This window comes from Vulpes vulpes, chromosome 2, assembly GCF_048418805.1.
Source record: "Vulpes vulpes isolate BD-2025 chromosome 2, VulVul3, whole genome shotgun sequence".
NCBI classification, from domain to species: domain Eukaryota; kingdom Metazoa; phylum Chordata; class Mammalia; order Carnivora; family Canidae; genus Vulpes; species Vulpes vulpes.
Genome location: NC_132781.1, coordinates 81,415,067 through 81,430,047, shown reverse-complemented (window position 1 = coordinate 81,430,047; position 14,981 = coordinate 81,415,067). Strand labels below are relative to the sequence as shown.

The following is a 14,981-nucleotide window of genomic DNA, read 5'->3' as shown; positions in this document are numbered from 1 at the left end:
CTCTCAAAAGCAGCAACCACACACATCAGGCAAGACTGTTGATAGAGATCAAATGAAATTGTTCATATAAGACCCTGAACACAGTGACTCTCTTATGAGAGTACTTATTAAGTAGTAGTTTCTCTTTGCTTCTGATACCGGCCACTACTGAGATCCTTCCTAGGCCTTAATAAGACTGGTTCGGAAACAAACATGTGGGTGTGTTTGGCAGAAAAGAAGGGAGGGCATCATGACAACGGGACTGACACAGATTCTAGACAAAGGAAAATGGTCACAATCTTGGTTTAGTATGGTGCTTAAAATCAGGAATTGTGGAATTTAAATTTGGCTCTCACACTTATTAAATATACGATCTTAGTCAAGTCATGAATCCTAATAGGTAAAGGTTTTAATGAGTATTAATTGAAATAATAAATGTAAATGACTTAGTACCAGTCTCTAGAATATAGTACACTCAATGATAGTTGTTATTATTATACATACCTTTTTATTACTAATAAAAATTAAAAATTGCTGCCCTCTTCAACATCATTTCCTTAAATGATGGTTGATACCATTGTTTGGCCAGGAGGTAGATATTCTGTACTGGAAAGCATAACATCTGTTATCAAGATGGACTATTTCCTTTGGATACTGGTTGGGCAATTGGATTTATGCCCAAAAAAGAAAAAAAAAAAAAGACAAAGAGCAGTTGGTGTGGCTTAATGCCCTAGGTTTAAAGTTATCTTCATAGAAATGAATCAGAATATTTCTCCCTCTTAAATAAGTATCCTAAGAAAAATATATCCTTTGTAAGTACAGCAAAAGTAAAGGTATAGATTAGATTGATCTATCGTGAGCTTTCATTTCAAAAAGAATAACCACACACACACTTTGGAAAACAGATAAATAAGATACAATTAAAAATTAGGTAAACAGATAAAAATAAGTGTGAGAAGTTAATTGGATTTTTATTTGAATGAACAATTGTAAACAACAACAAAAATATGATGGTCATAAGCTCATTAAGCCAAAATATTCCAGGAATAGACAGGCAATCCAAGAAGATGGTAATATGTGTTGAACTTTAGATAAGATAAACTCTCCTACAAGTCAGACCTATTCACTTCTTGGTGAATTGATTCAAAGTGGTTCAAGAGTGGCACAAAGTGGTTCAAGAGTGGCACAAGTCACTCTGCTGGTTTCTTCAGAACAACAGTGATGCAGTTCGCTTTATTCTAGTTTACAGTGTTCATCCAATTTCTAGAACATTATTTACCAAACTATGTCCTGTAAAACATTAATACCATAGATATTCAATGAGAGCGAGGGACATGTAGAAGAATTAGGCCAATGATATTTTTGCTTACAAATTTATTTTAAGGTGTGTGGGGTTATGCTAATTCTTGTAGTTACAATGATTCCATGATAATGATGGGTGTTTTCTCTTTTTGTTTTACCTATTTTATTTAAATTCAATTACTTAACTTATAGTGAATAACAGGTATTTTCAAAACCTTACATAATACTTTCTTAATGGTTCTTGAAAAATATTAGTGTTCAGAATTACAATCTTAGTCTTGTTTCATTAGTCTGTGATATTATTCAGTATTTGCTTTACATGATCATATTGGGCTTTGAGATTAAGTGAGAGTCTACAGATACACGATTGGTAAAGGGATTCACTTGGACACTCACTCAATAAACATTAATCAAGCGAGCACCTGCTGCCGGTCAGATCCCATAGTAGGCCTGGTGCCACCGTGGTAAACAAGACGTAAGAGTTCCCAGTCTCGCCGGGTGCTTCGTGTAGGTAATGAACCACTAAATTCTACTCCCGAAAGCAATACTACACTATATGTTGACTAACTAGAATTTAAATAAAAATTTGAAAAAAATGAAATGAAATAAAAATAAATTCCCTGTCTCCGAAAGTGAATTTGCTATCAGAGGAGACTGAGTATAAATAATAAACTAAATGGAAGAATCTTTTCATTCCTAAGAGGTATAACACAGGCTGGTAATTGAACAAGAGACTGGGAAAGCCTCGATTTGTGAGCCAGGCTTCAAGGCGGTAACTTTTAAACTGAGACGTGGAGGGTGGGCATTTGCCACTGGAAGAGCAGAGACCATTGCATTCCATGCATAAAATACTTCAGGGTAAAAGCTCAGAGGCAGGAGGGATCTTGGTGAGTTCAGGGACTAGAAAGGAGGCCGGTAAGGCTGGTGCAAAGCAGGTAAGGAAGAGAAGGCTACAAAATGAAAACCACATAAAAAGAATGAAAAGCAGAGTCAGTGGGACAGAGACCTACCCCTGAGCCCATATTCTAAAGGGGCATCTTCCAAGCAACATTCTTAGAATATGTGTTAGAGTAACAGCTGTCATAACCTCATGGAAAAGAACTTGCAGAAATCCTGGTGACAGATGGGCAGCACATGGAGAGGTTGGGATGGGCTGAATTGAGTTCTTCCCAAATTCACATGTTGAAGTCCTAACCCCCCGTTCCTCAGAACATGACTGTATTTGGAGTTGGGGTCTTTTAAAAAGGGAATCACGTTAAAATGAGGTCACTGGGATGGGCTCTAATCCAATGTAACTGGTGCCCTTCAAAGAAGAGGAGATTAGGACACAGGAACACACAGTTGAAAGGCCACGTGAAGACGGAGAAGATACCCACCCAGAGCAAAGGGGAGAGGACTCGGAAGAAGCTAAGCCTTGCTCACATCTTGATCTCGCTATCCTGTGAGCCACTCTGTCTGCGGTATTTTGTTTTGGCAGCCCAAGCAGAAGAATAGAGAGATACAAAAGAAAGAATTACCTTCTGTTCTTTCCCAAAAGTTCTCTTCCTTTGATATTCAGTATAATTCTGCCTTAGGCTGTGAGGAAGTTTGATTTTTATCCCTTAATCATTGGAAAGCCATCAAGAGTTTGAAGTAAGGAAATTATGTGATCTAAATTATCTTTTATAAAATCACTCTGGCGGTTGTCTGGCTAGTAAATGATAGGGAGGCAAGTGGAGCAGAAGGTCTCTTCTAAGAGGCAACCATACTAGCCTAAAGAAATGATGGTGGCCTACCCTAGGAGACATGACAGTGGCCTACCCTAGGAGACATGGCGGTGGCCTACCCTAGGAGACATAATGGTGGCCTACCCTAGGAATGCAACAGTGGGGATGGAGTGTGAACAGAGGGCATGCTGGCTCAAAGGGAACAGGTTTTTGTTTCCAAAGAGCAATAATCAGAGATACAATAATTCTATTTAATGAAGGCCTACCATGTGCCAGGCAGGACACCAGCGTCTTTCCATACACTATTTCATTTAACTCTCACAACACCCTCCAAGGGTGATATTATCATGAGAATTTTCTGGATCTGGAAACTGAGCTCACAGAATTTAAATATCATGTGCCAGAGCCAGAATTATAACCCCCTTGTACTGATCTCCCAAGTACATTCTCGCTTGGCCATGCTAATGTTATCACTAAATAATAAACCAATAATTAATGGCTTATATAATTTCCTATCTCTTGCATAACATACCATATCTAAATTTCCTAAATTCTGTTTATGCGTGGTTTCTGAGCTATGTTCTTGCAGTTCTTTCCATGCCTTTGCTCTTATCTTATTATAGCTTATTTGAGTCTTTCTTCCCTTAACAGCAAAGATGGAATCTTAATCCTCTTTGAAGTTCCCAACTAGCATAGTGCTTTGCACATACTAGGTGGTGAATAAGTATGTGTTCGTGTTCTTAATATCATCTCACTAGTGATTTTAAAACTTCCCCAAAAGAAAAATTACTTGGATTCATCCGTTACACCAGTTAAGCTAAAAATATTTCCTGATTAAAGCAGAAAATGTGTCTTATTTATATTTGTATCCTTTCCCAGAACTAATCTCAGGCCTTAAATGTAATAGGTTTCCAATAAATCAGTTTTCTATGAATAATGGTCGCTATGTAATTAAGATTAATTCTTAGAGACGCTTCCTCTAACGCTACTGTTTAGGACGTTCAAATCAACCTTACTAAGAGCATAATTACATAGAAACCAGATAATTTTGGGCTTGGAAGGACTTCTCATAATGTTATATGCATTTGTGTAACATCAGAGACATATTTTATTTTAAAAATCCTACTTCTTGGGTAATAGGGAAACGTTTTTAATCCCCAAAATGTATTTGGCATTTTGTAAAGCAAAGTGATCTTCTATAGTCTTTGAAAGACAGAGCCAAGACTGCCAAGATGAAATTCAGAGGAATATTCCCATCTTAGTACCGAATCTAACTTGGGTGGAAAGTAGGAAAACAATTTACAATGTATCAGATGATTTTCCACTCACTGCTAACTTAAGGATATAAGGATTTAATTTCTTCTCCAATAACAGTGTCCAATTTGCTGTAAAACCAGGAGAAAGACCTTAGATGTCTTGCTAATACTGAAACATGTCATCCTTGTTCATACTGTGTCCCCAGCTACGTACTTGAGGACGTATTTCTGGTTTCTTATCCACCTAAATTCACGCATCCAGCTACATCTTACAAAACACTGCTGTTGTGTTTCTAAAAATCAAGAGACTTAAAGTACTGAGAAGGTACAATAACAACAAGGATTCTTGAGTGATATGCTTAAGGAAATACCTAATTTTGTTTGTCACCAAAGAAACAAAAAGAAAGAAAGAAAGAAACACTAGCCTTCCTGCAGAGTAAACAAAGAAGAGATATCTATTGATATCACAGAGGAAAAAGAAAGTTTTACTTAGATAACATCAAAGATTAGTGCTTCCTATGTCCTCTGATCCTCCTACCAATCCAGGCCAACTTTTTAAATGATTACAGTACTTAAATAAATAACAAGGGTGTTTAAAAAAAAATGAAATATGGGCAAAAGATGAAAATGCTATTCACAGAAGGAAAATTCTTATAGGCAATAAAGGTTTGAAAAGATGTTCACATTAGAAATCAGAAAATTCTAATTATTTCACAATCAAATGCCATTTCAAGTTCTATACATATATTCAATGATATATATAATATACTCAATAATATATAACATATTCAATGATAAATAATATGCTCAATAATATATAACATATCCAATAATATATATAATATGCTCAAATATATATAATATAAATAATATATAACTACTCAATTATATATCATGCATTCAATAACATATGATACACTCAATAATATATAATATATTCAAAAATATATATAATATACTTAACAATATACATATATAATATATTCAATTTATATATATATATATATATATATATATATATATATAGTTGAAGGTTTTGTGGATCCTGAATCTCATATTCATTGTAAATGAGAGTTTGAATTTGTAAAACCACCACAGAAAACAGTTTGGCATTATCTCATCAAGTCAAACTCCCACTTACACTAAGATCCAGAAAAATCCGTTCCTGGATATATATGCAAAAGAAACTTTTGCACATTTACAGCAGGAAATTTGGGCCAGAATATTCACAGCAACACAATCTTGGAAATAAGCAAAATGCCTACTGCCAACAGAGAAGATGAATAAACTGGTTCCTATGAAGTGGAAATATCACACAGCCGTCAAATGAATGATCTATAGCAATATGCAACAGCAAGAATGAATCTTAGCAATACACAATTAAGTGGGGAAAAAAAAGCCACCAAAGGCTAATATATAACATGCTCAAAACCATTGCATTTTTGTAATTTAATTTTTTTTTAAGTTGAGCTAAAATGATATTCAAAGAAAAACTATTAAGAGAATTTAGAAAGGACTCAGAATGGTAGTTACGTGGGCAGGGCAGACAGGAAGAGAGGCTGAGGGAGACCACCTAGCAGGATAAAAGTTGTCACTGTCATGCAGTTTAATATTGAACTGTGATGACGTTACAAGGGATGAATGAATAGATGGGTGGGTGGATAAAAAGAAGGTTATGTGCAGACCAATAATGACAGTAATTGTTAAACAAGTATTGTTAATTCAGAATCCAATCCTGCACACAAGAGGCTTTCAAAAATAAATACAATAAAAAGGCCTAGACGGGAATATGAGGCAAGCTGATGTATTTTTCACCTTAAAGAAAACTAACAACCCAGCGAAATCTCATCTGAATATCCATAAGGTTACGAGTAGCCCATATCTAGATCGTACAGCGCCTATTTGGGGAAATACCAAATATCCTCGCCCTAAAGAAAATGCAAATTTTCTTTACCTCTTTGGTAAAGAAAACCTCTTTGGTGCTAAACCAAGAAAATAAGAAAGTAAATTTGTGCTCTGGGGTTCCGCAGCCTCTAGTCTGCTCAAGGGCATTTTTCTTTCCGTTACCCCTTCCCTCTTCTGTAATATTAATTACCCCTTACTAGATTATTCCAGTAGCACACAGATGTATTCTGATATTTCTTATCTTAAAAGAAGGCAGCCTTCCCTCTTTCTCTTCCCCTTCACATTCTGAACTTCTGGGGGAAGAAAACAAAACCCATACACACGGCCTCTAATTCTTCCTTTTCTATCCACTCTATCATCTGTTACAACCTGGTTTTCAGGCTCAGGATCCACTAAAATTCCTTTCAATACCATCAATCTTCCCTCTCTATGGCATTGTTAACACAGACTTTAAAAAAATAACTTAATTTCACCCATTTTTGAAGAAGCTGTCTGGATCCCACTGCTCCTTCCCTTTACCAGCCCGTTTCTCTGCTCCCCTGTCAAATGTCCAGAGACTCCTCCTCCCCCCCAGTCAGACTCCCAGACCCAGCAGCTACTGAAGCTGCTCTTGTCAAAAGCACCCAAGAGGTGGGTGTTGCTAAATGCAGTGACCAGTTCCATGTTATCTTTCCTAATCTGTCTGGAGCAGTAGGAAGTAAATGATCAATTCCATCTCCTCTTTTTCACTTAACATCCAGTATGCGCCCTCTGAGAGCTTCCTCCTACTTCCAAGGCCACTCCTCAGTCCTCCTGGGCCAGAGACTCTTCCTCTCCCCCCACCTCTCAGTGCAGGGGACTTCCCAGCTCTCTCCCTGAACCTCTTCTCCATCATCTTTCATCTCTTGATGATCCCTGTACTCTTATGGCTTTAAATATCATATATATTGACATACAATCATCTCTGCTTTCCAGATCCATCTCCACTTAATGTCCCTTAGGCAACTTCAAAGTCAGGACATCCATGTACAAATTGTTCCTCCCCACCCCTCATCTGCTTCAGTGTTGCCAACACTGTGGCAACTCTATTTTTCTAGGTGTTCAAGTCAAACACTTTGGAGTCGGACACCTCCCTTTTCCCCACGCCCCACCTTCCAGCTGTCATTAGCAGAGCAGAGCTTTGAAACACAGCCAGCACCTGATCACGTCCTCCAGCGTTACAAGCTTTGTGCCACCAGCTTGGTCAAGACATCCGTCATCGCTTGCCTCCTTAATTGTGAAAACCCCTCTGCACTTGCATTCGTCACTACAGCAACCAAGGTGAGTCTTTGAAAATTAGGGGCACCCAGGTGGCTCAGCAGCTGAGCGTCTGCCTTTGGCTCAGGTTGTGCTCCCAGGGCCCCAGGATCGAGTCCCCCATCAGGCTCCCCACGGGGAGCCTGCTTCTCCCTCCGCCTGTGTCTCTGCCTCCCTCTGTGTCTCTCATGAATAAATAAATACAATCTTTATTTAAAAAAAAAAAAAAAGAAAAAAGAAAGAGAAAATTAGGCAGGTCAGGGTCTGTCCCAGATGGAATCCCTCCAATCACTTGTGATAGGACCAGGAGTAACAGCTTTACACAACCTCAGCTTCGCATCACGCCAACCCCTTCTCACTCTTCAGTTCTGTTAGACTCTACTGTACACACACGGACTTCCACGCTTAGCACTTTTGCACATACAATTCTTTCGAACCCAAACGTGGCTTCTACTTTTACCTACTTAGGATCATTGCTCAAAATATCACCTTCTCATTGAAGTTTCTCTACTACTTTTAGTTACACCGCAATTCCTCCCCGGCTTTATCTTACTCCATCGCAGGTATCGGCTTCTGATACTCTATATTTTACTTATTTCTGTTGCTCATTTTCTGTCTCTTTCACTACATTATCAGCTCACGAAGGCAGGGAACTGCATCTCTTGTGGCTACTCATGCCTCCCCGGTGCCATCCTAGAGCAGCGCCAGGCACATGGTACAGGATTAATAAGTAGTTGATGAAAAGCGAATGGAATGAAACATCTCATGCGGCCAGCCCTATCTAACTTAATCTTAGAAGAATTTCAGGGGCTTCTCATCCCTCCTTCCTAAGACATTCTTCTTGACTTCTAGAACTTCACGCTCTCTGAGTGCCCACCGATACAGTCTACTCCTTTTCATCCTCTGACAAAACTACATTTTCTGCCCTTCCTCAATTGTCAATGCTCCTTGAGGCTTGGTTCTGGGCTCTTTGCCCTCTTTCCACTCTCCTCTAGGCACCTGTTCTCATAGCACCATATGCTGGTGACCCTCTTGCAGATCTCCAGACAAAACTCTTGTCCGATATCCAAACATGTACAACCACTAGGACTCTGCCTATGTATTCTGAGCTTAACAAATCTGCACATGATTTCGTGATTTCACCCCCATGTCTCTTCTCCCTTCCCTAATTTAAATAGCACCATCCTCTACTCGTTTTCTCAAAATAAAAACCCAGGAGTCATTTTTTACTTCTCCCTTTCCTTTACCACCCATATGAAATCCATCACCAGTTATTTGTTGAATTATACCTCCAAAATATATCTCAATTTTTCCACCTAAATCTCTCTTTACTACATTTATTACCTTTACACCGAGCCATCCTTGACTTATTGAAGAGAACCACCCCCTCCTAACAACAACAACAACAAAAAACCCCTTCCTCGTTGGTCTCTTCATTTCCAATACTGCCCAACGTTTGTATCTAAGTCTTTCTTATTATGCAGTAGCCAGAGAGATCATGTTACCATCTGAGTCACCCCAAGTCATTGCCTCCACCTACACAACTCCAGTGGCTTCCAGGTTCACTAAAAGAAGGATCTAGGGACACCTGAGTGGCTCAGCGGTTGAGCGTCTGCCTTTGGCTCAGGGCGTGATCCTGGAGTCCTGGGATCGGGTCCCACATCCGGCTCCCTGCATGGAGCCTGCTTCTCCCTCTGCCTGTGTCTCTGCCTCTGTGTCTCTAATGAATAAATAAATAAAATCTTAAAAAAAAAAAAAAAAAAGAAGGATCTAAACTCTTGTACAAAGGACCTTGCATGATCTGGCCTCTTCTTACCACAACAAGCCAGTCCTGTGAGATTGTTCCTCTGGCTTTCTTACCAGCTTCCCGCAACTCCCTTTCACCAGGCTCCCTTCACAGTCTGAATCACACTAAGTTATCATCTGTCTTAGAATCCTTACACTTGCTTTTTCTTTTTTTTTTTTCGTTTTTCCTTGCCTGAGAACAACTTTTGCTTGCCTTTTCCATATCTGTCCCCTTTAGGGCTCAATTTAAAAGACTTTCTTCCCCACTGTATCTGAGACAGTCCCTTTACCCAATTAAGTCTCTGTCTTATCATGCTACTAGATTGTTCCATAGCATCATCTTTCATATCTTCCTTGTTTCTCTGTTATTTTTCTCCCTCTGCACTGCTTAGCTATAAAGTTCACAAGGGCCTGTGTCTGATTTAGAATAATATCTTTACAACCTCACATTGTTCCTGTGGTTTCTACACGGTGGTCTCAAAATCTATCGGTTCAACAACTGAATGCATAAATTGAGAATGACAAATTCAAAAGAGATGAAGTTTCATTTTTCTGTTGCCCTGTGGATTTGAAGTGTTCTCTTGCCTACATATTTACAAAAGTAGTAGGTGATATTTAAATTATATATATATATTCTCCATAGACCTCCAATTAATATGGCTAGCATGTGGTTAATGCATTAATTTAATTTTTAGGTTAGGATATAGATCATCTGAAAACATTGCAAGAGTATTTTTATTTGTGGGGGAAAATTATTCCAAATTTACCTAAGTGTATGTACTTCTCTATATTTGCTTTTCCATTTTAAAATGTTATTAAAGCTTTAGAATAAAAGTTCTCGCTTCATTCCTTTGGGGGGAAATGTAGTTTTGCTTATTTTAATAACCTACTTAGGAACCAGGATGTTAATGAAAACTTCACTCTTGGTAAACAGGAGGACAGAAGAAAGCCTTGGAAGTGGATGTAGCAACACAGCAGCTCCCTAGTCTGTTCGTGGCCTATTAGTAGTTTTAGGGTTCTGAGCAGTTCATTGGCACTTCTCTCAGCCCCCTCTAACACACTGACGATGCCCACCCTGCTGATCTCGTTGTGTCGTTATGACAATCTTATTAAACATTTTATGCCAAACGGTTTCCAAACTATAGAGGTTTCCAAGCTTCACCAGTGTGAAGCCCCACCATGCTGGCGAGCAACCTTGCAAAACTGACCTCGCGCTCTGCTCCCATCTCAGAGAGGTTGTGGAAGATGTTCTAAGGCAATGATCTCTCGTTGAAGTATTTACTATTCCAGATCAGAAGCCTCAGAAGATGGAAATGCACGAGGGTTTGTGTAATCCCTCAATAAATTCAAGTGGTGAAGGGCCGACTTCCTAAACTATCTCCTGGTGGTTAATCCCTTAGCTATGCATTTTTTTTTTAAGACGGCGCCCGCATAACAGTGTCGCAAGTGGTTAAGAGCACAGGGGAAGGACTTCCTAGCTGTTTTGTGGAAGGGTTCACCTGTGTGCCACTTCTAAGCAGGTGAGGGCTACTTCAGGATGACAGCAGTCTGATTTATCAGAGGCCAAAAGAACTATACCCCTTCAGAAGTCCCAATCTGGCTTCTCTCACCGTGCCTCCTTCCTTCTCTTCTCACCTTTTCCCCTTTTCTTCTCCAATGGGAGAACGTGGGAGACAAGGGAGAGGAGACCCTGGAGGGATGAAAAGAAGAGAATCATTTCAGTTCCTTTTACTTCCCTGTTGCAAGCTGTGCTGCTGAGTTAAAAATATGTAATTTAGTTTCCAAATCTATTCCAACCCCTGCCGGCCTACTGAGCAATCACAAACCATCCAATTTCAATTCAAATCTTTGCTTTTAGCTTTATTTTAAATGGAACACAGCTAAGTTGTATAAACAGATATAAAGTAAATGCTCTACAAAGAGCAGAGGTAGGATTAAAGGAACCAGGAAGTAAATCTGTATTTATAGCACACTGGTCAAAATCTGAATTGTTTTCATTTTATTTTTAAAATGCCAAACTTTCCACAAAGTGCTGAAGTGTCAGAGAAAGGACCAAACTTACGGTATCCAAAGTCTGTGCTAAGAATGAGTTTTCCCATTATTTTCAGTGATGTTCACTTATCCTGTAAACAGATTACACGGTTTCTGCAGGTGAGAATTACTATCCCCCTGTCACTTTGGTGTGCTATGCATTTACAGAGAATGGCCCATTTCTAAAAAATCGCATGTACCACAAATATTTATGAGTAAGAAAAAAAACCTGCGCTATAGAGTAAATGTTTACTGATTAATCAACTGCTCACACTTGAAGTCAGGTGAATTCAGCCCTTCCCATAAAACTATCAAAGTATCTGCAGGTGGGTAATGCAGATCACTTGGTGGTGACAGGTAAGATGACTAATAATGCCCTGGAGACACTTCAGCACTACTGCAGCTAGCCAAAATCTAGTAGTGGCTTACACAGATTGATCCCATTCATTTTATTGTCTATATAGTATTATGGGAGAGGGTAGCGGGTAAAAAGGATGCATCTACAGTGGAGTCCTCCTTTTTGAGTCATATTTGTATTTATAACCAATGGGACAGGATGCTACCTTAACTTTCGCCATTTAATAATAAATCCGTATGATTTCAGTTATGACTTTTCACTTTAATTTATGTTCAGGTCCATCAATTCTCTAATAAATATTGAAACATGTGATTCGATATTTCTGTTATTTTTCCCCCCTTACTTAAAATGTCACGTTTAAAACCCGGATGGGCAGATAAATCCTCTTTTATTGATATAATAGAGTCTTCGACGCTATCACATCATCTGAAATATTCTCCACAAGATTCTTTTTTGGATATAAAGTGATAATTTCCCAGTCACTTGTGAGAGATCGTGCATTGACAAATGATTCACTTCTGCAAGGAAGCTTCTTTTCAGATTTGCATGAAGGCAAATGCAGTGCTGAGCATCCTACTGCTGGAGAGGCAATGTGAGAAGAACTAGGAGAATCTTTTCATCCTTCTCATCCGTATTTATCACCGTCAACACACAAAAACTCAATTAACATCCTCAATGGCCGCCTATAACCTCCTCAGTAAAATCCAGAAAGAAGTTTGGGATCCGAAGACCCGATTTCAGCCAACCATTAATATGCTATGTGTCCCTGTATAAATCACTTTCCATTTCTAATCTTCGGTGTCCTCATTTGTTAAATGAGAAGAACCAGACTAATCAGGCTCCGAAAAACTGTCCAGCTCCACTCTCTCCAATTCGCTTTTATTTCTGACCATTCTTTCAGACCTGAGACCCTGTAACTCTCTCTTTCGTGGGATGTCCTGATCCCTTTTATTTCTTCCTTTCCCTCCTCATCCCATCTCCTATACGGTCTCAACAGGAAGCCTCATGTTCCCTGTGCACCTCCTGTCCTGTGATGCTCGCCACACAGCATCCCATACCCTCTCGATCTTCACAAGTTTGTCTCTTAAATAGACACCCTGACCTGGGGTCACATCCTGCCCATGCCACTTACCGACTGTGAACCTGAACTGGTTACTTAACTTCCCAAGCCTCAATCTCTTCATCTGTAAAATGGGGGTAGTGAGAGCTTACTCTCAGTAATGCCTTATGAAATGCCTCCCCTCTATGAAAACTCAAATACATAAATACAGTATTAGTGGTTATTACTGTTGCAACTACTACTGGAGGCTCCTTTAAGATAGAGCCCGTGTCTTGTTCAACTCCTCTCCCAGTAGATAACTAGTTCAGTGTAGAGACAAGGGACCAGAAGGTGGTCAGCACACCTGAGCTGACACTCGGGATGAAGTCTCAGGTTCTCTCTCCATTGGACTGAGCCGGGGGTTTGAGGCTAAGAACCCTCTGTGAAGGATCTGGGGACGCGGTGCCTAGCACAAGGCTTGCCACACAAATGCTCCTTATATAAGCAAAAGGAACACGAACATGAAAAAGAACAACAGGACGGTGAATGGTGCGCCTCTGCTAGAGTCACTATAAATAGTTAGGGAAGAAATAAAGCTGAAAACACCTCGGACTTCAGAGTCTTAGGAGGGGAGTCGGTGCCACGTCCCCCCAGAAAGTGAGAATCCACCCCACGGGGGAAGAGAGCAGGGAGGGCCTGGGCTCCCCAGCAGAGCCTGCAGCTCGTGCCCCAGTTTCCCGTCCTAGGTAGAGCAGGGCGGCGGGGTTCTGGCAGAGGGACAGGTGCCACGTGGGAGGACAGGGGACTTGGGATCAGTCGCCTCAAGTGCAACCTGCGCGGGGCAGGGCGGCGGGGGCAGAGAAGCCGTTTCTGGGGGCGCAGCAGCTGGGCAGCCGGCCCGGGGTCGCGGTTTTGAGCCTCCCCCTCCCCCTCCCGCTCCCCCTCCGTCGCCTGCAGCGGGGCCTGGAGGGGCGGGGGCGGCCCTGGCGGAGGTCGCGGGGGCGGGGGGGGGGGCAGGGGCAGCGAGGGCTGGCAGGGCTGCACCCCAGGCCGGGTAACCGCGGTCCCGCAGACACACGGGCAGGCGCGCGGCGCGAGGGACGGAAGGACACACGCGCGGCCGCGGTCGCGCCTACCCCCAAATCCAGGGCGCAGCCTGTTGTCATAACCATCGAGCAAGCTGTCCAGGATGCGGGTAAAATTCTCCGGGCATAATTTCTCCTCCTTTTGGTTCTGTTCTGGTGATTCGTTTAAACTGCACACGCAAGAAAAAAAAAAAAAAGCAAAAAAAAAAAAGCACACACACACACACAAAAAACCAAAACACACACACACAAAAAAAAACAGGCGAAAGGGGTCGTTTTAGGAACGGGTCGCCTAACAGGTGGAAACGGGCTTGTCTCCCCCGCGGAGGGTGCGCGGCGCCGCAGGGGGGGCGGGGGCGGGGGCGCGGGGGGGCGGGGGGCACCGGGCAGGGCGCCCCGCGGCCGTCGGCGTCTACGCGGCCGCAGCCCGGCGGCGGCCCCGCGGCGCGGAGGGCGGAGAGCGCGGGGCCGGGCGCCCTCGGGGCGGGGGGACTCACCAGGCCGCCAGGCACAGGACGGGCAGGAGCGCGAAGCCCACCCGGCAGCACGCGGCGATCGCGGGGACCCTGCTGGCAGAGGCCATGTCCGCAGCTTGCCATACTTCCCGCCTGCCCACGTTCCGGGCTCCGCGGAGGCCCCGAGCGGGTGCGAGGCGAGGCGAGGGCAGAGGCTCCGCGGCGTGCGCACTCGCGCTCACACTCGCCCGCGCTCACACTCGCCCGCGCTCAGCCGGCCCGAGCCGCGGTGGGCGCGGGTGTGCACGCGGCCGGGGGAGGCGGGTCCTGCCGCCGCGCGCCCCCCGCTCCCCGCCGAGCTCCCGACGGCTCCCCCGCCCGCTCCCCGCGCCCGCTCCCGGGGCCCCGCGGCCCGCGCCGCCGCTCGCCCACCTGCCCCGCGGGCCGGCCCCGCCCCCCGCGCCGCGCCCCGCCCCCCGCGCAGCCCGGCCCGCTGCTCGCGGGCCCGCTCCTCCCGCCGGGGCGCGGGTCCCCCTGGGGAAGCGCCCAGGACCCGCTTGGGACGCGTCCCCGGGGGCGGGGGCGGGGGACGGGTGACCCCGGGAACGAACTACTGACCCTCTGCTCCTCCCGCCGGGGCGCGGGTCCCCCCGGGAAGCGCCAGGACCTGCTTCGGACCCGTCCGGGGGGGCGGGGGACGGGCGACCCCGGGGACCAGGTACTGACCCCCCCCCGGGTCCCGCTCCTCCTGCTGGGGCGCGGGTCCCCCCGGGGAAGCGCCAGGACCTGCTTCGGACCCGTCCGG

General features: G+C 43.4%; 1 protein-coding gene across 3 annotated transcripts in view; it reads right to left on the bottom strand.

Annotated features, from left to right (window-relative positions):
• The window catches only part of GABRA4 (gamma-aminobutyric acid type A receptor subunit alpha4), a 216,162-nt gene extending 201,606 nt beyond the window's left edge, over positions 1 to 14,556 (bottom strand). For 2 of the 3 annotated variants that reach the window (XM_072749081.1, XM_072749079.1), the window contains exons 1-2: positions 14,219 to 14,556; positions 13,773 to 13,891 (exon numbers count right to left, since the gene is read on the bottom strand). In XM_072749081.1, coding sequence (XP_072605182.1) covers positions 13,773 to 13,891; positions 14,219 to 14,304 — 205 coding nt within the window. In that variant the 5' untranslated portion in view covers positions 14,305 to 14,556. The remainder of the gene's footprint in view (positions 1 to 13,772; positions 13,892 to 14,218) is intronic. The other variant, XM_072749080.1, reaches the window with a different exon arrangement.
• Positions 14,557 to 14,981: the final 425 nt, after the last annotated feature.